At 45.6% G+C, this 21936-nt stretch overlaps 1 protein-coding gene and 1 long non-coding RNA gene across 4 annotated transcripts; one reads left to right on the top strand and one right to left on the bottom strand.

Moving 5' to 3' along the window:
- Positions 1–87: 87 nt before the first annotated feature.
- Positions 88–4658, bottom strand: LOC100912312 (uncharacterized). Its single transcript, NR_131104.1, has 3 exons — positions 4517–4658; positions 3035–3252; positions 88–1793 (listed from the first exon to the last, which is right to left on the bottom strand). It is a non-coding gene; the product is annotated as an uncharacterized LOC100912312 (long non-coding RNA).
- Positions 2400–21440, top strand: Dennd2d (DENN domain containing 2D). 3 transcript variants are annotated; one of them, NM_001107714.1, is made up of 12 exons: positions 2400–2541; positions 6717–6892; positions 7684–7796; positions 8374–8443; positions 10026–10103; positions 10951–11091; positions 12177–12325; positions 14592–14769; positions 19236–19277; positions 19612–19696; positions 20125–20364; positions 20927–21438. In NM_001107714.1, exons 1-12 carry the CDS (start codon positions 2484–2486, stop codon positions 20995–20997), a joined length of 1401 nt encoding a protein of 466 aa, NP_001101184.1. In that variant the 5' UTR covers positions 2400–2483; the 3' UTR covers positions 20998–21438. The 3 variants fall into 3 exon arrangements, with proteins under 3 accessions (NP_001101184.1, XP_006233176.1, XP_038958346.1); XM_006233114.5 differs by lacking the exon at positions 2400–2541 and adding an exon at positions 6040–6172 and having other exon boundaries at positions 20927–21440; XM_039102418.2 differs by lacking the exons at positions 2400–2541; positions 6717–6892; positions 8374–8443 and having other exon boundaries at positions 7685–7796; positions 20927–21440.
- The last annotated feature ends 496 nt before the right edge of the window (positions 21441–21936 follow it).

Consider the following 21936-nt stretch of genomic DNA (forward strand, 5'->3'; position numbering starts at 1 on the left):
TTCAACCATGAAGAAGAGAAAAAAATATGACATATTCAGGAAAACGAATGCACTGGAGATCACCATATTAAATATAATAACCAGATGTAGAAAGATAAATACTGCATTTTTTTCTTGAATGCAAAACCTACCTTAAAAATTCCATGAAAGTAGAAACAGGAATATATGGGGCGAGTGGCTCATAACAAGGGGGAGAGGGACAAAAAACAATAAAAGGTGATGAACACAAAGTAGATTTTGTTTATGTTGGGAAATTTCAAAATGAAACTCATTTTATAAATAATATACATTCCTAATAAAAATATAATTAAGCCCCAATTCCACTGAAGCCTGTTTTCACCCACCCTCATCTCCTCTCAAATCTTGTTTCCTCCACTCACTCTTTTCTGAGCTATCCCACTCCTAGCTACCCACAAATGCTTTCTTGTCTTTCTCAAAGAACCCACCATGCTAAACACAAATATCCCTTCAATTCTAGAACAACGCACTTTCCTTCTGCTGTTATCCATACTTCTCAGAAATGTAGGTTTAACTTCCTCACATTTCAATAATTTTTCATTTCATTCTTGGCCTGTTTCCACCTCCATTTCAGTGCTGTCATTAACTGACCACCTGACATTACTCTAAGCAAAAGTCTCACACACCTATGTAAAGCTCTTAAATCTTTGGTGCCTGGTGACCAAAGAATGACCGCCTGGTGAATATCTTTACCATAGGCATAGACATGGTTGACCCCAAGCCCTCACCAGAGGTCTCATGATGATTCGCAGCTAAAAGGTGTACCATCCTGACTACCCATCCTATGGGTTAGCTTTGTCTGTTTCAAGCTCTATATAAACCGAAGCATGTCTCTTTTGTGTCTGGTATCTCTTGTTCATACTTGTAAATATGGGCACGCTATTGCATGCATTGGGGGCTTATTTACTTTTACTGCTTCATAAATACACGATTGTATACTTATGCCACAATTCACCTATTTTTGTATTAATGAACATGTGAGATTGTTTCCATGTTAAGGTTTGTCCAACAGTTTCCATTGATCTTCTTGTCCTTGTCTTCTGGGCACACATATATTCTTCTTAATCATCTCGGCTTTTTTGTTTGTTTGTTTGTTTGTTTGTTTGTTTGTTTGTTTGTTTAAGAAAGAAAGCTCTGTTTGGGAACACTGTAAATTAGATTGGACTAACTAAGACACAAGAGTACAGGAGTGTCAGCAAGGTGCACAAGGTTTTCTTGAGCAGCTCCTTCTCTTATGAGAGATATAGAAGCTGTGGATCTCATTAGAGAAGGCACTTGGGGACAGCCATGTCCTCTCACGTTATTTCACGAAAGAATCCAGAGGATGGGAAACAAAATTAAACCATATAATTAAAAATAAGTGTGAAGTTCTTGCACCTGAAGAAAAGGCAACTCATAGAACCTCTTCTCAGAGTGATCAGTTTAACGCAGGAGCTGGTTGTCCAATTCCTTCTGAACTGTGGAACTGAGGACTGTAGAGTCATCTGGTTATGAGGCATGGAGAGACTGAAGAGGACTGAGGATCACCGTTATCATTGTCAGTTTTTGCTTTCATTTACCTTGGTAAACACAGAGGGTTCAAGCTGACTCTGCTCATCCGTCCCTTACAGATACCTGTTCTGCTCTGGGAGGAACAAAGGATGTATCCCAGAAACCTCAGCTGGTGCTTATCACAGTGCCGTAATTAATAACTGTAGTTTGAAACCTGGGCCTGTTTAGAAGTCAGTGGAGGTGAGGAGAGAAGAACAAGCGGATGGCTGCGTTGTTCTCTGGAGCTAGAAGGGAGGGTGGAAGTGATTACAAGGCTGACCATAGGAATCCTTTACATTTATATCATATAACAGTTTATAGAAAGTTTTTAATCCCACTCTCTGACATTATGAATTATCCTCATTATGTTCATCTGAGGACTAACAAAATCAAATGGAAGTCAGGGTCACTACTTTAATCCACCTCTCCAGTCCCCTTTTTAGGGAAAAGAAGACAAAGGAAAGAGATCTGGAAGCAGCCAGTGCCTCTGAATAGTTGCAAGGACAGGCATGGAGGGGTTGGTTGGAAGGGTTTGTGGTCTGAAAGTTCTACACCTCCCGATAGTTTGGAAACACCCTGAAGGTGCGTCTTCCAGTCCTTGCCCTGGAGGTAGGGTTCTCTTTAGGCACCTATCAGAGCGTTTCAGAAAGTGAAGTTTCACAGAGGGTGACAGTGAGATGGTACCGCCCCTCCCGGATGGACGCGCGGGCGCCCTCTGGCACCCCGAGCCTAGAGGCGCAGGGGGTGTAGGGTGGGGACCCCAGAAGAACGGCCAGCCCAGGTGCGCCAGGGGTTGGGCAGGAGCCCGGAAGGTGCGCGTCCCGCCCCACCGCCTCCCTCATGAAAGTGAAAGTTGGAGGGCCCCAAGAAGGTCAAGGATTTAGGGGGCGGGGCTGGCGCGGACGTGGGAGCTGGCGCCGGGCAGTGGAGGGGCCATGGATGGGCTCGGCCGCCGCCTCCGAGCCAGCCTGAGACTGAAGCGCGGCCAGCGGGGTTAGTGCGGGCCACAGCGCGCGGGGGAAAGAGGGCGTGGGGGACCTCCGGACCATAGGCTTGGTGCGGCGGCACTGGGGTCAGGAACGTGGAGCAGTTTGGGCGGGATCTGGGAGGGCTGGGCAGGAGGCAGGTGAGCTCAAGGGAGCAGGTAGAGGTCAATAAGAGGACAGACCTGCTGGATCAAGGGGGAGCCTGGTGGCCAGAAACCTACAACGGTTGTGGGGCCCCAAGGGCCACGTGTCCTTCCATCCAGGAAGCTCGTGGTGCAGCCACTTTATGGCTAAAGACCGTCAAGCCCTCCGGGAGGCGCTTCCCTTCCCTACTTAGCAGGCAGTTTTTTCAGTTCCTGAGAATCAGCTTGTCCCTGCCTTGCAGATAACCACGCCACAGAAACTGGTGGCCCCAAACCCTTACTTAGCACTGACCTCCCTGGGGCAGCCAGGTAGATCAGCTCAGCTGGTTCCTCAATCCTGACCTTGAGAGTTCTGACCTGTAAAATGGGAATCTATTTCCCCGTCCAGGGTGGATGGTAGGGATGAAATTAGATGTGTCATCCATCGGTTTCCTTTCTCCGTATCTGGAGCACTTGAAGGGCAATTGGGATTCATTAATGTGTCCATTCATTCAACAAACATCTGTTGCTGTTTGTCTGGCCAGTGCTATGGCTGAGCTGTCTCCCCTGAGTTTGCTCAGACAGTGCCCATGCTTCTGAAAAGAAAAGAAAAGGTTTCTAAGGGTCATTCCCAGAGAGTTCACCCCTTCCTGCATTTGCAAAGTGAAGACATCAGTGGGCCTCTCTCAAAAGAGGCCTCAGTGCTGAGCTCGGTACTTCCTTCTCAGAACTGCAGGGACTTGTGACTGATCTGCTCTTTGTACCTTCTCGCTGCTGCCACCCTCCTTCTCCGGTCTGCTTGTTCTGAGCATGCCTCTTCCACCTACATGCCAGGGAGAGGGCTGCCATGGCTGGAGCAGTATGTAGGGAGGAGATAAGTCCTCTCTTTGCTACAGAGTTCTGGCTTGGTTTTCGTGGGCTTCCTAGACCTGGGTAATCTGTTGCTGAATGGCTGGGGTCTGCTTCCTGGGGCTCAGAGAACGTGTTTCAGTTGGTCTGCTCCTCGCCCCCATAGCAGCATATGGCCAGCAGTGGTAGCTGGGAGACCTTCCTTGGGTTTAGTGAACAGGGAAGCGGGCAGTCTATATGTGCCTGGTCATATAGCACCTGTCAGATCCTATGGGTGTGACTCTTTCACCTTTCCTGTTGTCTTCCTGCTTCCTGGGGATTTCCCCTTCAGCAGTTTTGTCTTAGAGGGGTGTGTGCGTGTGCGTGTGCGTGTGCGTGTGCGTGTGCGTGTGCGTGTGTGTGTGTGTGTGTGTGTGTTTAAAACACTGGTAGGAAGACTGTTATGGTGATTCTGGGTTGCTGGCAGTTCAGCAAAGAACAAACAACAGCTTTTCGGATCAAGGTTCCCTGAAGTCGCCTCTCTTTCCTTCAGGTGGTTGTGGGAGGGGCTTCCTGGCGGAGGAACAAGTGTAACCAGACTCCTGACTTCCCTAGCAGTGTGGCTCCTCCCTCAATTAAGATTGAGGATATTAATCCATCCCAGGACATTGGGATCAAGTGAGGTGCCTTCTGTTAAACAGGAATTTGATGCATATTGGTCCTCCTCGTGTTTTTCTGTGATAACCTCTTTTGAAAGGGGGAGGAGGAGAAGACACTCATTTGTTGGACTTCTTGAGCCGCAGCCCAAAGGCCTAGTTACTTTACTTTGGTCTGGGATTTCTGACTTCGCTGGTCCCTTGTTTCTCCTGATAAAGCAGGAGGAAATGGAATGAAAAGGCAGCCCCAAGGACTGAGGAAAAGACGTTTCCTGAGGTTCTCGGATGACCAGGAAGATGACTCTGGCCCTCCAAGCCATTTGCTCACCACCCACCCCACCCCACTCCCCACCCCTCCCTACCGTGAGATACTTACTGTGTAATACGTCAGAAGGACAGAGCCTGGACTTGGAATTTTTATGACGTTCAGTTTGTACAGATCCTGTTAATTTTCAATTGTCTCTGAGTGACTTAGTGCCTTGGTGGTTTTCCTTTCTGTACTAAGCACATGCTTGTTCCTTAAGGCAACCGGTAAAGATTATGCAACATGTATATACAGAGTACAAGTAAGACAGGAGGACTACCTGGGTTGTCTTGCTTCCCCATTCTCAAGATTCCAATTCTCAGACTCTGTACTATGATTGGCGCTTCCCCCACAAATCAATTTTCGGTGTCTGAGTCTTGCATTTTACTGGTGCCACAGTTCCAGTGCTCTTAGGACCAGGACGACAGCCTTCCTTCTTACCATAGCAACACACTCCCTCCCAGAGGGCTGCTAATTCTTCTCAGGAGTGGCAGACACAGGCACCAGATCCTTTTGCTTCTTCCCTCCCCATTAAGTTACTTCCTGGCAAAGGCTTTTTTCCTCTTATCCTGCACATTTCCTTATTCAGAACTTCCTGTGAGAAACCCAGGTTATCCGTGACTACCTTCCTCCTGTTCCTCAACCTCTAGACACTGTACTGGGTCTGCTGCTCAACTTGTCCTGGCCCGACCAGAAGAAAAGCTGAGCAGGAGTGGGAGAGGTCTGCTCTGTACCCCTACCCCTGCTGATGTAACCAGGCTCCTACTCTAAGCTGGGGAGGAGTCATTGCTTCCTTTTAGTAAAGATAATGAGAGAAAGGAACCTGCTGGGACCCTGGAATAGTGAGAGAGATCTGTGCCTTAGATCAGGACAGATTATGGGGGACAGGGGAAGGTAGGAATCACCTTCACAGCTATTCTGTAAATATCTGGACCTCTCAGAGGTGGGCTTTGTTCTCTTCACCATGAGACGAGGAATCCTAGGGCTCTTGCTAAAAATTATTAGGACATTTAGAGAATGATTGGGCAAGTCTACTTATCTGAAAGAGGGCAAGGCAGTGGCATCTTGGCTGCAAGAAGTGTTCAGTTCCATGTTCCTGGAGGTCCTGGATGTTTTAGAATTCACCAGTTGGCCTTGCGGGACGTTACGGCTTCCGATGATTATTTGAGAAGGTAATGGTGAGCAGTCAAGGATAAAGGATGTAAAATACCTATGCTGAGCCCCACGAGGCACTGGAGTCCATGGTCTGATGTTTTAAAAGGCATGTCCGACTGCCTGGGGTTGTAAATAATTCACCACATGGTCTGCAAGCTCTGGAATTCAAAGCCCTTAGCCCAGAAGCAGCTGTGCCTTGAGATGTTTGCTCATGACCTTTTCTCTTACCACACCCTGGGGCTCTTGGGAGGAGCCAAGAGCTGAACTGCAGTGCCAGGATGCTGCTTCTGTCAGTGCCCACACTAAGCTGCCTCGTGGGTCCTTTCACATCCGTCTTGCTCAACTACGGAGTACACAGGATGGAAACTGCTTTCTGTCTTTGGGAGACAGCACATGGTTCAGCTCAATAAAGCTGTGATTGGAGACCAAAGCAGAAGGCACCTTCTCAGGCTTTCTGTGGCCAGCCTGAAGGAGAAAGAACATTCATGCCCCCAAAGCTCAGAATGATGGAAGGACAAGGGGTAGGCCGAACCCTCAGGCTGCTCCGAAATCGCTTGCCACGACTTCGAGCAGGTCAGAACTGGATTGCCTACTTCCTTTTTTGGATGATCCTTTTATGGGCTGATTCCTCCTGTAGTGATCCTCTTTTCTCTTTATGTGACCAAATCCACATGGCCTCCATGTGATCAAGCCAGGAGGATTACCTTATCCGTTTGCAGAGCTAGTCATGTCTGTTGCGGAGGTCTTAGTATGGTTACAAACGAATGCCCTAAGGGCCTACTCTGATTATTTAGTCAGGACTCAGAAATATCCAGAACTGCTACAGCAGGCAGAATGTACAGTGCCAGGCACTATGCTTCCAAGAACCTCCACAGCATGGCTCCTCGGTTCCTACATCAAGTGTTTGCTTTTCTTCCTCTGTCACGCCACGCTTTCCAGTTTCCCAGGGCAGGTATGGAAACTGCCCACTTGGCTCTGCTCCTGCCTGGTGCCTGGTGGTGCCTGGTCAGGCTTAGCCCTGTAGCCTTGAGGCATGGTTGTTGTCCAGATTTTCACACACACTACCGAATGGAGGAATGGAAGGAATACTCACGGGGCCCTTGCATCTCCATTTTAGGACAATCCCAGAACAATCCTGGGGATGCTGTCACAGAACCGGAAAGAATCCAGGAGCATTCTCCACCTATCTTTGCTGGAGGCCAGCACTTCTTTGAATACCTTCTTGTTGTTTCTTTAAAGAAAAAGCATTTAGGGGATGATTATGAACCCACAATCACCTACCAGTTTCCCAAGGTAAGGATGGAGGGAGAGGTGGGCCTGAGGGTGGAGGAGGAAGGACAGAGGTGTGTTTAAGGGTAATAGAGGACTTCTACGTCTTACCACACTGCCTGCACTCTAGCTCTGAGCTCACTGCTCTTGTTTCCTTTGTGGCCCAGCCCTAGTTTTCTGTTATCACCCAGAGAATCTAGGTCTGACTGTTTTGTGAGGGACTGACTGAACCTCTGGAGCACGGAGACAAGCCTCATGCTCTTGCCCCTTTGGGAACCTTCTAGTTCTTCCAAATTCCACCTCGGGCACCTTTTCCTACAGAAAGTCCCAGCTTCTGCTGGAAATCCTAAGAAGGTATGTCCTTCTTGGTTATGTGGTAGAGAATCAAGCAGGCCCCAGACTCAAACACAGTCCAAGATCAGATTCCCAAAGTATTAGAGCTCTTCTTGTCTGATCACGCACTGGGTGAGGCAAAATGTGCCCTGCTCACCAGCTTCTCTTGTGAGCAGGTGTAGCAACTGGACAGGTTGCTTCTTTTCTATGATGTGGTTTCTCTCTGAAGGTTGGTCCAGCTGACCTTTCTAACCTCCTTTTTGAATATGTAAATCCTCAAGATACAGAATTCCAACCCAAGGTTACATTGATGTGGCCCAGAACAAATTGTTTTCTCTTTGAGGTGCTTCCAGCTAGACCCAGAGTTCAGACAGTGTGGTACCAACCAAAGGCACCTCTGTACTCCATGCTGGTGGGAAAGAAGGCTGACAGGCTTCTGACCTCTGCTTCTCTGCCTAAATTCCACTGTCTTTTCCTTATAGAGGGAGAACCTGCTCCGAGGTCAGCAGGAGGAGGAGGAACGGCTGCTCAAAGCCATCCCTTTGTTCTGCTTCCCTGATGGGAATGAGTGGGCACCGCTCACAGAGTATCCCAGGTAACTACTCAGCCTGCAGGCAAGGGTATCAGATTTGGAGGGAAGGGCAAATGTGTGGCTCCTGTCGTCCCCTCACCTGGTATGAATGCTGAGGTTTTGCCGGGGAAATATTTTGACTGGAATCCTTTGGCAAATGATTGAGGCTGTGACTTGACCTCTATCTGAAGACTTTTAAGAATCTCTTACCTGTTCCTAGAAGAAATAGACTCTTTTTTTTCACTCTGGACTGGAGAAAAAGACTTTGGCCTCTACAATATGGAAAAAGTCCTTACATCATGAACACTGGAAGTAGACCATGACTTCAAGTTTTAGATAAGAAGTAACCACAGAGCCTTACTTACCAGGTCTTTAAAGTGGTGATAATAATTTAACCTTCTTCAAAAAGGTTCAGTTGAGTCTCAAATGAGGCGATGAATTAGAGCTTGAATACCATCAAGTGCTTAGTGACTGTTGTGATTATCGCCATAATTAATCAGCGGCTCCCCCTTGTCTTCCTCTCCACTCCTCTAAAGCTGACGTCTATCTTGTTTTAGAATCTAGTGAGCAAATGCACACCATTGGTCTTCTCTCTCTTTAGGGAGACCTTCTCATTTGTCCTGACCAATGTGGATGGGAGCAGGAAGATCGGATACTGCAGGCGCCTCCTGGTTGGTGCTACTCAGAACCGCCCCTTCCTCCCCTCAGACCGTTCAGCTCCATGGCTGGGCTTGGCGAAGCCTCAGTTTCAAAAGCTCAGGCTCGTTGGGAGTGGTGCTTATAGGGAGAGTACACGGCAGCATGTGTCCCTTCTGGAATCCCACAAAAGCAAGGACATGCTGACCCTCCCCTCTGCTGCCACTGGGCTCTGGCCAGTGCTCGCCCAGCTCCGCAGTTTTATACACAGTGAGAGGCTCCAGTTGTACCCTCTTGTAGTCTTTTGTACCCAGGCCTGTTTGCGTTGATCCATGGAGCCTCCCAGACACTCTGAGATGTGAATGATGAGGTTTAATTCTTGGCTTTCAGGACAAGGATTCTCTCTCTGGACACCTTTACAACCCTTTCCTTTCTAGACATTTCCTCGTGGCTAAGACAAACTTGTTTTTGTTCTCACTGAACTTAAGCTCGTGTTGGCAATGAGTCAGTGTTTGCCTTTGGGTTTCTAACCCCGGAAGGCTGCCACTACCACCTCCTTCCTCTTTCTCCTCCTCCTCTCGCTCTTCTTCCTCCTCTTCTTCTCAGTGTATACCCATCATATAAAGAAATAGGCCTCATTTTTATGTGTAATCCATGTACTTGAGTCATATTTGCTACTCCCACCACACCAGTTCATTTTCTCTTCCCAAACACCTCTCTAATTTCATGTTTTTGATCCTTTTTCTTTATTTTTCAAAGTGTATGAGTGTTTGATTGCATGTATGTAAGTGCACTGTGTGCATACCTGTTGCCCATGGAAAAAAAAGAATAAGAAGCTAGATACTCTGGAACTGGAGTTAGGTGCAAATTGTTGGGAACTGCAGTGCAGGTGCTGGGACCCAAACCTGGGTCATCTGCAAAAGCAGCAAATGTTTTTAACCAATGAGCCATCTCCCCAGCCCTCTTGTCTCTCTTTTTAAAGCTTATTTTATTTATAATTATATGTATATATGTGTGTGTGTGTGAGTCGGTGGGATATATGCATGTGTGTTTGTACCTTATGAGGACAAAGAAGGGACATCCCCTGAACTGGAGTAAAAGATGGCTGTGAGCCATCCAGTGTGGGTGCTAGGAACTGAATTCAAATTCTCTGGTGAGCAATATGTGCTTGTAACCACTGGGGCACATGTCCAGCCCCTCACGTCTTTTGTTTATGTCTTATTTTTCTAAAATCCAAATCCTGCATATGAGATAGAAAATACATTCTGTGCCTATTTTCTTTTGCCAATTGTATCCACTTGTCATAATTTCATTCTTATTAGCTGAATAATACTCCACCTTGTTTATGTGACACACTATCTTTATCTTTTCATTTGTTGAAAGACGTCTGAACTGGTTATACAGTGTGGCAGTTGTAAGCTTTGTCTTTTGACTTTGGTGACTGTTTTGACCCTTCTCCGGTCTGTTCCATGAATAAAACCTCTGTACAGACCTTTCTCTATCCAAACCCATTGACCAGTCCCGTCTGCAGTACTCTACCTTTGGTCTCATTGGTCTCAAATGGGAGAAACCCTTGTGGAGGCTGCAGCCCTGAAGGAAATTCTTGTCCCTCCCCAGCCTGCTGGTCCTGGTCCTCGCCTTCCAAAAGTATACTGCATCATCAGCTGCATCGGCTGCTTCGGCTTGTTCTCCAAGGTAGGGTTAGGACAAGATTCCTTAGAGCCTGTTAGTCAGGCCTGTTCAGCCCTCTGGCTCTGCCTGGCAGCTTGCCTTGCAACTTGAGCACTTGCTAGAGCGCCTTCCCGATAGTGCAATCAGCATCAAGGATATTGGGTAAAACTGAGACAGGAGGGACCTGGGCTCAACCCTATTTGAAGAAAATCTAGAAGGCTGTTTCTCCTGAAGAAAGAATGATTGTCCATTTTTCTTCTTATCTTCCTGGTTGTTATGAGGTATAACATGTGGGAATTTTTCATAAAAGGGAAAGCACCATAAAAGTCTGAAGGCAAATACTATACAGTAAGGATCCCCATAGTTACCCTCATTCTGATGAGGTCAGAAGTGAAATTGGTAATTTGTATTGCTGGGGCTATGATGAAGGCAGTCTCTCAAACTGAACTTGACCTATCTCGGTGGCGTTAAGAATGCTGGGTGTGGGAGAGGAACTCCAGTGGCTTCTGCTTGGGTGTATCTTACTTCTGTGAATTACACTGAGGGCTGATGGCAGCCTCACCCTGATGACAGTCCACAGGAAATGGGACAGTGATACTCAGAAAGCTAGGCTTCTAGGTTCTTAATCCAGCCAGTGCCAACATGGGAGATGACTTGCTAGACTTAGTAGTTTCATGTCAGTGTTAGGAGAAGGGTGGAGTATGAGAGAAAATCAAGAGAAGTCTTCGAAATGTAGGTTTTGTTCAGGAGATGGAAGCCAGTTGGTAAAAAGACCTAGAAAATACTAGAGAGCAGACAGGACCAGTGTGAGACTCTTGGGTACTGGGTAGAATCCCTCTAAGCCTTTCTTCCTATGGTCCTTCCCCTGCAGATACTGGATGAAGTAGAGAAGAGACATCAGATCTCCATGGCTGTCATCTACCCATTCATGCAAGGTCTCCGAGAGGCAGCCTTTCCTGCACCTGGAAAGACAGTCACCCTTAAGAGCTTCATTCCTGATTCAGGCACGGAGGTGGGTTAACAAGTGTGCAATCTTCTCCGTAGCTGGTTCCTCTCACATTGATTCTTTCATTCACCGGGTTCAAGTATAGGGAAGCTGAACCAGGCATTAGAATTATTGGAAGAGCTAAAAACTCACCAAATTTACTACACCTTCTAACCTGATGCCCACCAGCACCTACTTATTACTGTTCAGTCTACTAAATTTTATCTGTGCTTATGTTTGGTGCTAAGTTTGTTCCTAGTCTCCAAATGTCCAGTTGCTCCTACACCTTAACTAACCTAACTATTCTTTGTGTATATCCTGTATCTCTATCCCACAGTTTCCATCTGTTTTACTTCTTATCATTAATCCCCACCCCTAAGTTCACACCCATCTCATGAAATACAGTTGTTCCAAGTCACTAAAGAGCTCAAGGAAGCAAGTAGAATCCCATTCAGAATCTCTGAGACCAGAAATTCCACATGTACCTTTGAATCTGATTAACCCCACAATAGAATCAGGGAGTCACTAGAAATTTTCAGTTGCTGGAAAAATCCTGAAGGAAAAAATGAATATTTCCATACTCTATGTCAAGCTATGTATTTTCTGGGTAAAGAGTCGTAAACAAATGAATGTGGCTTCTAACCTTGTACAGCTAAAGGTCTCATGGAGAAGGTGCACTAGGAAGTGTGGAAATGAGTAAACACACCAGTGAACATATAGTTAAAGATTAGACAGTCACAAAGAAAGAAAAAGCAATGTAGAGCATGAGAAAAAGACAAAGTCATAGGATGACCAATGTGGGCCTCTGGAGCTGAAGGATAATAACAAAGAAAGGAAAGTGATGCATGAGAGGCTCAGGCCGGGTCAAGCTTTAGGCAGGAGAAGTGCTCTGCTTTAGAGCCTGCACACAGTGTAGCATATGGATGGTCATGGGCCTCAGACTGGACCTCCTGAGCCATAGTGAAGATTCTACTCAGCTGTCTTCATAGCAGAAGGAAGTCCCTGGTGGATGAGCTAGGATCAGATCTGTCATGTGAGAAGAATGAATTAGGCCTGGCCTGGGACTGTGATTTCTTTTATTGCCGAACCCTTTCTCTCTGGTTTTCCTACAGTTCATCTCATTGACACGGCCCCTAGACTCCCACCTTGAACATGTGGACTTCAGTGCTCTGCTGCAATGCCTCCATTTTGAGCAGATTATTCAGATCTTTGCCTCTGCAGTACTTGAAAGAAAGATCATCTTTTTGGCAGAGGGTCTGAGGTAAGCTCAGCCACTGACTGGCCACACTAAAGCTGCATCCCTGGGATCAAGGGAATATTCTGGGACTTCTTGAAGGCAGTCAGATTCTACAGCCCACTTTCCAGCTTCCAGTTCCTGGATTGCATTTTAGGCCTAGAGAAATAGCTAGTCCAACTTGTCCAGCCATCTCCAGACTTGCACTTGATTGTTGCTTGACTATGTATGGTCTGAGGACATGGAGTGTTCCTGATATAACACAGGCTTGGCCAGCCAGGGTGAATGCAGACATGATTCTGCCCTTTCAAGATTAGGCTAAGGCAGGGAAAAGGATGTAGAAGAAGACAGGAAGTTGTATGGAGGATATGCTAATCTATCCATTTGTAAACTCACTGGACAAGTATTTATTGTATGTCAGCTGTTTGCCAGATGCCAAGCACTAAGGAGATAGCAGGAAGACTGTATTTACCCTTAAGTAGATGAAGGTTTATGTATTGATTTTGAGCTTATATGTACTGAAGCGAGTAGAATGACTTTCAAATCTTGTTCTTCCACCTTTAGCTATGGTTCCCCTTAGGTCAGCTTCTTAACTTTTTGAAGTCAAGATGACATTATTTTTTCTGTAGGATAGAAATGATGCAGATGTGCTTTATAGGGTTGTGGTGAGGATTAAAAGTGATAATGCACAGTGGTACCCAGAACCCCACCAGATGCAGATTGGTGAGGACTAGCTGCTATTCTCCATCAATTCTTGATTGGTGAGGACTAGCTGCTATTCTCCAGCAGTTCTCAGTTGAGCATATATCTGTGTGTAGCAGAAGCAGGAGGTTGTCATGTGTTGGCTGTTGCTTTGGAGAGGATTTGAGTCTGACAAAGGATGTGGAGAGACATGTGACAGGCAAAGAAGAGAAATTGATAAAATCAGGAGATTGACTGTGAAGTTCTGGCTGGCTTAGAGCTCACAGAGATTTGCCTGCCTCGACCTACTGAATGCTGGGATTGAAGGTTTGTGCAGCCTCAGCAAGAAGGAATAATTTTGAGCTGAGACCTAGTACTGTCCATTAGAGAAGAGGAAGAAAAGGAAGTTGAAAAACAACAGAGGATCAAGGGAATGACATGAATTCTAGAAGAAAGGAAGCTTGGCAGGGATCAAGGGTCTGTGTTTTAAAAAATAGTAACATCACAGTAACCAAGAAGGAAACTATCATAGGCTAATCTTGTGGGAAGGGGTATCATTTTTATTTTGGGGATTGTTTTTCTACTCTGGGCCCTGTGTGGAGGAAGTTTCTGTGGTAGCTGGGTCTCAGTTTCCAACTAGGTACTTCTGATCAGTATTTAGGAAGTTTCAGGAACAAACTTTCTCCAGGAACTATTACAACTTCCTACTTTCTTCCCGCACAGAATTTCCAGACCCTGGAAGCTGGAGCTGGGAGGGTACTTCTAGCCAGCCAAGTTTGTTAGGGAGGCACTCAGAGACTCGATCGTTCTAACTCAGGAAGTGCTAGTCTGATACCAAGGTTTCCGCATCTGTGTTTTTATTGGCCTTGGGTGTGGGGTAATTTGGCTGGAGAAATGAAAAGCTATGAGAGCTAGTGGAGAAGAGGAAAGCCAGAGACTGAGACTGGGTATGGTGTGGGTAAGGAAGGCGGCTGAATTGCGACTGCGATAGTAATGACAAGAGGAATCCACGTAGCAAAATCTTGAGGCGTCACCTCTGTGGGACTTTCCAGAACCTCTGAGTATTAGTTCCTGGAATGGAGGAGTTTCCCAAGCTAACTCAGGACCAACCTGGCAGCTTCCATATAGCTTCAGAGAGGCATGGGAGGACATGGCTGTGCATGGAGGCCCTGACTCTTCACCGCAGCCTGGTGTTAACTGGCTTGTTTCTTCACTGTGTTGTGAGTTCTTCAAAGAAGGGCCAGTGTTATTCTTCTAGTTAGTGCAGTCCTTTGCAGAGTAGAGGCTCAATCATACCCCAGTTTAAAAGCAGGCACATCTTTCTCCCTCTCCTCTTCTGAGCCACCTTTATTTTTAGCCAGTAATGACTTGAGAGAACTAACTGAGAATAGAGATTAAAGGGGGCCCCACCCTGGTTAGTGGAGATTTGCCTATCCTGATTTCTACCCTTCTCTTAGCAACAAGTAGCTACAAGCTTTGTGATCAGCATGGCTTCCAGACTTGAATTTTTTCCGGTACAGGAACATTGCCAGGAGCTACTGTAGGTGTGGGGCTCTGAGCCAGTGTATAAGAACAGAAACCTTGCTGACCCAGCCTCTATTCTGTGTTCTAGTACCCTGTCTCAGTGTATCCATGCTGCAGCTGCTCTGCTTTACCCATTTAGTTGGGCACACACATACATCCCGGTGGTCCCTGAGAGCCTTCTGGCCACTGTCTGCTGCCCTACCCCCTTCATGGTTGGGGTACAGATGCGATTCCAGCAGGAGGTTATGGACAGTCCCATGGAAGAGGTAAGCTGTCTCAAAGAGAGTGCAAGATTTAGAGATTGGTGGGTTTGGATCTGTATCCCAGATCCACTGTCAGCAGCTGTGTGATTTGGGGCACACTGCATCTCTTTAAACCTGAATTTCCTTTATCAGTAAAATGGGAATAAGTGTCTTTAGTTGCTAGAGGCTAGGGAAAATGACACGGCTAAGCTGCTAGCTTGGCACCCAACACACATCGATTTTCAATCAAAGTTAGCCTTCTTCTCTTGAATGATTATTCTTTGGGCTTAGGAAGCAAGATGTTGCTTATTGTGAGATCATGAGACTGTCTTATTAGCCAGTTATTTCTATCGAACAGTCACTTGGGTGAACTTTCAGTTGACAGCTGGCTTACACAATGCACACCCCACTAGTATTCAAATTCCCTGGAAACAAGCCCTTTTGTAAACTGTTAAGTTTTGAAAATGAAGATATTTGCAACAAGTACCATCTTTCTGAGTAGCTCAGAGCTCAGTTGAGTAATGATGGTGTGCCTGTGTGTGCGTGTGTGTGTGTGTGTGTGTGTGTGTGTGTGTGTGTGTGTATAAATTCAAATCCCTATGAATTTGTTGCTTGTTTCTTGGCAGTCACCCTGACATAGAAGAGGGTTCAATTGTGTAAATGGGCAGTAATCACATACATTTACGCCCAACATTATTGGACCAGCAACTTGAAACTTGATCTAAGGATAGTTTATCACTATAGCTGAATACAGGACAGATTGAGAAGCTCAGCCCTGGGTAACCATTGGCTCACAGTGCAGAGACAGGTTACCTATTGAGGTATCTTAATGCAAGCACTAAAGAAGTGTGTGTGTGTGGGGGGTAGTCCTAGAGGGAGGATTTCCCCTTTAACAAAAGAGGTTGGTGAGTTCTAGCAAACCTAATGCTTAGATAAGGCCGCAGTGGAACTCAGAGAAAGGCCATTCTATAGATGGTGTTATTGGCCGGGAAAAACGGATGTTTTGTTTTTCCAGCTCTTGTGCTGAGTACACATGCCCTGTGAACAGCCCTTAGCTTCATGACTAACTAGAGCAGGGTATCAGCCCCACTTTAGCAATAAAAGGTAAAATGTCTCAACCCCAGAAGTTATGTAACTTCTCTCCCCCAGAGCTGGGGCTCCTCCCCTGATAGCTAGGCAGGAAGACAAACAGGGCCAGTAAGGCTCAGGCTCCTGCTAGTTAAGAGCTTTTGTTTGTTTTATTGTTTTCCAGCTGCTCTGAGAAATGGGCAAGCCTGATAAAGGAAGAAGTCCATATGCTGTGTATGTTGTGGGGTGGGTGTGGAGGGTGCAAGGTTTTCTGATTTTCCACATAAGCTCCCTAAAAGAACTGACTCCACAAACACATGACCAGAATACTGAAAAGACTTCTGGAAACAACCTCAAAGAATATTACGCATACATTTCTCCCCACCCCCAAAAGAACAGCTTTCCTTGCATCAAAGCATCCAAACATACGGCTACATGTGGCTTCGGGCCTGGACTAGTTCAGCTCTTCTCTGATGATGGATAATTACAGTGCAGATTGTGTTTTGGCAAATTTTCCAGTTTCTCTTCCCTTACATTTGGAAGTAGGAACATGTAGGGATCCTTCATCCTATTAGCAAGGCTCAGGTTAGAAACTGAAAATAGGGACTCCAAATAGACATTAAATGACAGCACAGATTTTGGAGAACTCTGGTCCATTGGTGAGCAAATCTCCCGTCTGTTGGTATTATTTTGATAGTGTCATTGTTGCTGCTTTGGAATGTTAGTTTTAAAATTAATACAGGATGGTGGTGGTATCTCTTGCTTAAAATTGCAGAACTCAAGAGGTGAAGGTAGGAAGATCAGGGTTCAAAACCACCCTAGTTTACATAAGATCCTGTCTCAAAGCAGAACCAAGGAATACTGTCTGTGTTTATGAGCTTTTAGATGTCAAAATCTAATCCTAATTAAAAGATTGTAATTTAAATGTTGGAAGTGGTCCAATTAGCTAACAATACTCTGAGGAATCAGCAACTGCAGGATTCTCAGGCTGTGTGATGATGGTTCAGGAACTTGGTTTTGTGCTGTCTCATTTGCAGCCTATACATGCATAGTTGTTTTGCTTTGTTTCCTGTCCTCATCCTGTTGACCCTGGGCTCATGTTCTTCCCTTCCTGAGTTTCTAGATGGAAGTTTCAAGGCTGTCAGCTTTTAACTATTTGTATCCAGGCAATGGTATGTGAATCATATGCACTACCACTTACCTCCACCATCAGCCAATAGAGAGCTTTTAATAGATCCCTAGGCAATTGTACATATGGTGGTTGGTAATGTCAAAAGATTGAAACATGACTTCCTCTGTCCTTGAGCTGACCAGAGGATAGGCTGAGGACATGTTGAAAGAGGGCTGGAAAGAGGGACGTGATCCCAAAGACCACAGTTTAGGCCTGGAAACCAATCTGCTATTTCTCAGCAGCATGACCTCTGGGAATTTCATGCCATGGGGAGGGGCACACTCAAGAAATTGCTGACATGACTGTTCCATGACATGGTTAAGGTTTTTATTATAGATATGAGAGAACTTCCAGAGGTACACGAGCAGAGACAGAAAGGAGGAGACTGAACACAGCCAGCAGATTGGATACAACTAGGGTTAGGGAGGCAGGAGAGAATAGTGGAGGGAGATTGCAAGTAATAGATAATAGAGCATAGCAAGATAGAATACTAAGAATGAGAGGGGGGGAGAATAGTGAACATAGCAAGAGCAGAGAATGGCTGAGTTATATGAAGGATGAGTAGATGGAGTTTAGAGCAGAGGTGAGAAGGGCTACTATGATAGTGAGGACGTTGAAATGTCAAACAGATACCTGTGATACTGAGGGAGCCTGAAGGCCAGCATGGACTTGGATAGGATGATAGGTACCACAGGTAGTCATACATTCCGTCTGCTTAGAAGTAATGGAAATGACTGCTTTCCAAGGATGGGAATAGGTTTCACTATTTTCTGAGGAAGGCTGGCTTTTATCTAACCAGTCAAAATCCTCCTATAGTCCAGGTTGAGTCATGTTTGGATATTTGGACTGTCTTTTGGAGTTGGGAATTGGAGTTTCCTTTGGATTTGTCAGGAACTTCTCTAGGTTTATCTCATTTGCAAAATGAGGTAGTGCCTGCTTTACAGAATCATTGCTACAATTAAATAAAACATGCAAAGTAAATGTTGTTTGCATGCCATGGGCATGCTCTGAATTACCAAGTATTTTCTATAAATCCAATGATTTGTTGTTTTCCTTCTTTACTTACTTATGATGATCATGACTGATGACAACATAAGGTCACTCTGTGTAGTCCATTTTAGGCTTGGAACTTAAGTCAACCTTAGTCTTCCTGTTTGCCTCAGGATCTCAGTGTACTAGGGTTAACAGTGTGCAGCACCATGCCTGACACGATCATTGCTTTGAGTGAATGACTATAACTTCTTTATATTTACTTCACTTCCACTTTTGGTCTTTCCTCAGCTCCCTTTACACTCACGTGTGTGACACACACACACACACACACACACACACACACACACACACACACACCTTCCTACCTGGGTTTCTAGAAAAGGGGGGATGAAAATGCCAGGCAGGAAATATGAATTAAAAGCTTGGAATACCCAAGATATAATCCACAGACTACATGAAGCTCAAGAAGTTGGAAGACCAAAGAGTGCATGCTTCAGTCCTTCTTAGAAGGGAGAACAAAATATTCACAGGAGGAAATACAAAGAGTGGAGCAGATACTGAAGGAAGGGTCAGAGACTGAGGGTCCAGAGATGACCGCACCCAGGGATTCATTACATATACTGTCACCAAACCCAGACAATATCGTGGATGCCAAGAACTGTATGCTGACAGGAGCCTGATGGAGCTGTCTCCTGAGAGGCTCATCCAAATACAGAGGCAGTTGCTTGCAGCCAACCATTGAACTGAGAATAGGGTCCCTAATGGAGTTAGAGAGAAGACTGAAGGAGCTGAAGGGGTTTGCACCCCCATAGGAAGAACAACAATATCAACCAACCAGATCCCCCAGAGCTCCCAGAGACTAAACCACTAACTAAAGAGGGACCCCTGGGTCCAGCCCCATATGTAGCAGAGGATAGCCTTATTGGGCATCAGTGAGAGGAGAGGCCCTTGGCCCTATGAAGGCTCAATGCCCCCATATAGGGGAAAGCCAGGGAGAGAAGATGGGAGGGAGTAGGTAGGTGGGGGAACACTCTTATAGAGGCAGGGGGAGGAGGGAATGGATAGGGGGACTCCAGATAGGAAATCAGGAAAGGGGTAACATTTGAAATGTAAGTAAAGAAAATACCTAATAAAAAAAGAACTCTGAAAAAAAAATGCTTATGTTGCTACTACCTGGGCTTCAGGTATAGCCATGAGTAGAAAAGGTGTTGGTAGTTGAGATTCATGAAGAGATAAAGCCATTCTGTGTTTATTTCAGGTCCTGTTGGTGAATCTTTGTAAAGGAACCTTCTTATTATCAGTAAGTCTGCATTCAGTGCATCTGCTGGCCGACCACCAACACAGCCTTTTAATATCATGATGTCTCACTGATCTCAACAGACACTTTGAGAAAGACTTGTGCTGCCTTCCCCTTATGAGGAGGCCTCAGGGACAGTGTCTTTTGAGCAAGTAATATACATTGATGGGGACCCCTTACTCAGGATTTGGGTTAAAACTGGAGGCAAAGGAATGGCTTCTTTCCTCTGTGGAGCAGTGCTTTGGGCATGGCCTTGTATACTTCCCACATTCTTCTACTCCTCTTCCTGACCTCATGACCATCTGCTTGACTTTGATCTAGCTCTGTTCTATCCTAGGTTGGTGATGAGAAAGACATCCTACCACGGAAACTTCAGGATGACATCTTGGACTCTCTTGCTCAAGGAATAAATGAGTTAAAGAGTAAGTTCTAGGCTCCTCTTTTAAAGATTTTAGCCTTTTCCTGGCAGCTTGAGAAAGTTATTCTCAACTTGTTTAGTAAAATGAACTTGTTTAGTAGCTCGTGTGAGGGGACTAGATTCTGAATATGAGATTTTGGTTTTTTTAAAGAATCATAGAAAATTCATACCCAGGTTCTTAGACTCCCGACCCCATTTTGTGAGGTCTGTTCTTCAGAGTTGTAGCAATCCACCTCAGACTCTTAGGATTGTAGGCATGAGCCACCCCAGGCTCACACTCCTATAGAATCAGTTGTTTACTCTGATGTGATGCTTTTCCTGAGAACTTCTGGACGGTAATGAAAACCAGAATTAGGGGCGAATCTGGGTAGTTTCATCCTTCTATTGATCTAAGATATTTTTTGGATTTTTTTCTGTTTTTGTCTCCTGTAGCTTCAGAACAAATCAATGAGCATGTTTCAGGCCCTTTTGTACAGTTCTTTGTCAAGACTGTGGGCCACTATGCCTCCTATATAAAACGGGAGGCCAGTGGACAAGGCCATTTCCAAGAACGCTCCTTCTGTAAGGCTGTTACCTCCAAGACCAAGCGCCGATTTGTGAAGAAGTTTGTGAAGACACAACTTTTCTCCCTATTCATCCAGGAAGCAGAGAAGAGCAGGAATCCTCCTGCAGGTACGCATAGATCCCACCAAATCATCAGCAAATGTCTCCCTAAGAAAAATCCCAGAAGTATTTCTCTACAGTGGCAGGCAGACTAGAAGAGGATGGGATGCGGTGCGTGTGCGCGTGTAGGGAGGCATTTAAAAATCCCTATTACAGGAGGTTTTAAAAATCTAAGCATACATACAATGGCTGTAACTTCCATTAGTGAGGCTAATTAGCAGTCACCTTAAGGAAATGCTTTCAGGGGCTGGTATGTTGTAGAGATGTCTGTTTATCGCTCAGCAGCCTGGGCTTTCCTTTTTGTTCTGGAGCTAATTACTGTTTGTAGGCCCCCCTTTGAATGCTGTGAGGGCCTAGATATCCTGGAGCTTTTCAGGTCAGATTGTGGGGCCTTTCTGGTTTTTGTTTTGTTTTGTTTGAGGCAAAGTCTCATTATGTAGCCTCAGAGTTCCCAATACCTAGGATCATAGACATGTAATTTCAGATTCGATTTCAGAACTGCATTCACTCTAAGCTCATAAATGCCAGTCTAACAAATTAGATCCCTCTAACCACCTGTTTGGACCCACAGGCTATTTCCAAAAGAAAATACTTGAATATGAAGAACAGAAAAAACAGAAGAAATCAAGAGAAAGACGGTGAAGTAAAAACTGTGGTCAGCAGGAGTGTCTACAACTACAGCTAGAACTACAGGCCAGTCTGGACTTTGGCCCTTCAACTGTGACAGAATCAGTGAGGCTCTCGGCCCTGGAATCAATCTGTGGCTTTCTTCCAACTGATAACCCAGTCTTACTTCAAGGTGGTGTCTGAATTTGGGAGCCTTGGTGTCAGGGCTTTGAAAGTTCTCATCCAAACTCATAGAACTGTACTCAAAGCTGCAATTTTGGCAGAGTGGACACTGTGGGAGTTAGTAGTACAGGGGTACAGCTGTTGTGGGTGCTTGATTAGAAGTTGCTAGCACTGCTGTCTCCTATGAACCTCTGTTATAAAATCCTCAATACAGAACACTGTGGCCCAATGACCCATGTACAAAATAGGGTCTGATGTGAGGATATGAATAAAGATGAAACCTTCTTGTTTGTTGATCTACGAGGCACTGCATGGGAGAAAAAACTGAACTAGATGTGAAAGATGACCTGGTCATGCTAGGCTACGTGGAATCACAAATCGGGGGTCTGTAGCTCCACTTCCAGTAAGAAGAGTAAGAAATCTTGATCGGAATGGCCACAGCAGAGCGGCTGGTACTAGGCAGGGGTGTTTCTCAGAATCCTGAGCAGAGACCGCTTCAGAAGGGAGGTAGCTGTGGCCTCGGGCCGCCTAATAGAATTCCTGGTCAACAGAAGTCCTTAAAGGCTACTCCAAGACTTCCATCAACAGGTCAGCCCATAACATAGCCAGGGCCACTCCTTTACCTTCTGTTTTGGACATCACATCAAGTGTTTATTAAAACTTCAGTTCCATTCTCCAGCTAATGGTGGAACGATTCCCGCGCTGCCAGTTCTCCCCACATTACAATCAAAAGTATTTAGTAGTTACCTGGGCTCTCCTTTTTCTGCCTCTGTTTTAGACACTGCAAGAGAT

Source organism: Rattus norvegicus, chromosome 2 (assembly GCF_036323735.1).
Source record: "Rattus norvegicus strain BN/NHsdMcwi chromosome 2, GRCr8, whole genome shotgun sequence".
NCBI classification, from domain to species: Eukaryota; Metazoa; Chordata; class Mammalia; order Rodentia; family Muridae; genus Rattus; species Rattus norvegicus.

Bases quoted from the DNA above. Each gene is read 5' to 3' on its own strand.
- Dennd2d (XM_006233114.5), top strand. From the start codon at position 6,085: ATGCCCCCAAAGCTCAGAATGATGGAAGGACAAGGGGTAGGCCGAACC. The intron at 8,444-10,025 runs GTTGGTGCTACT...GTCCCTCCCCAG, and splicing joins GATACTGCAGGCGCCTCCTG to CCTGCTGGTCCTGGTCCTCG. The intron at 14,770-19,235 runs GTAAGCTGTCTC...TGTTTATTTCAG, and splicing joins TGGACAGTCCCATGGAAGAG to GTCCTGTTGGTGAATCTTTG.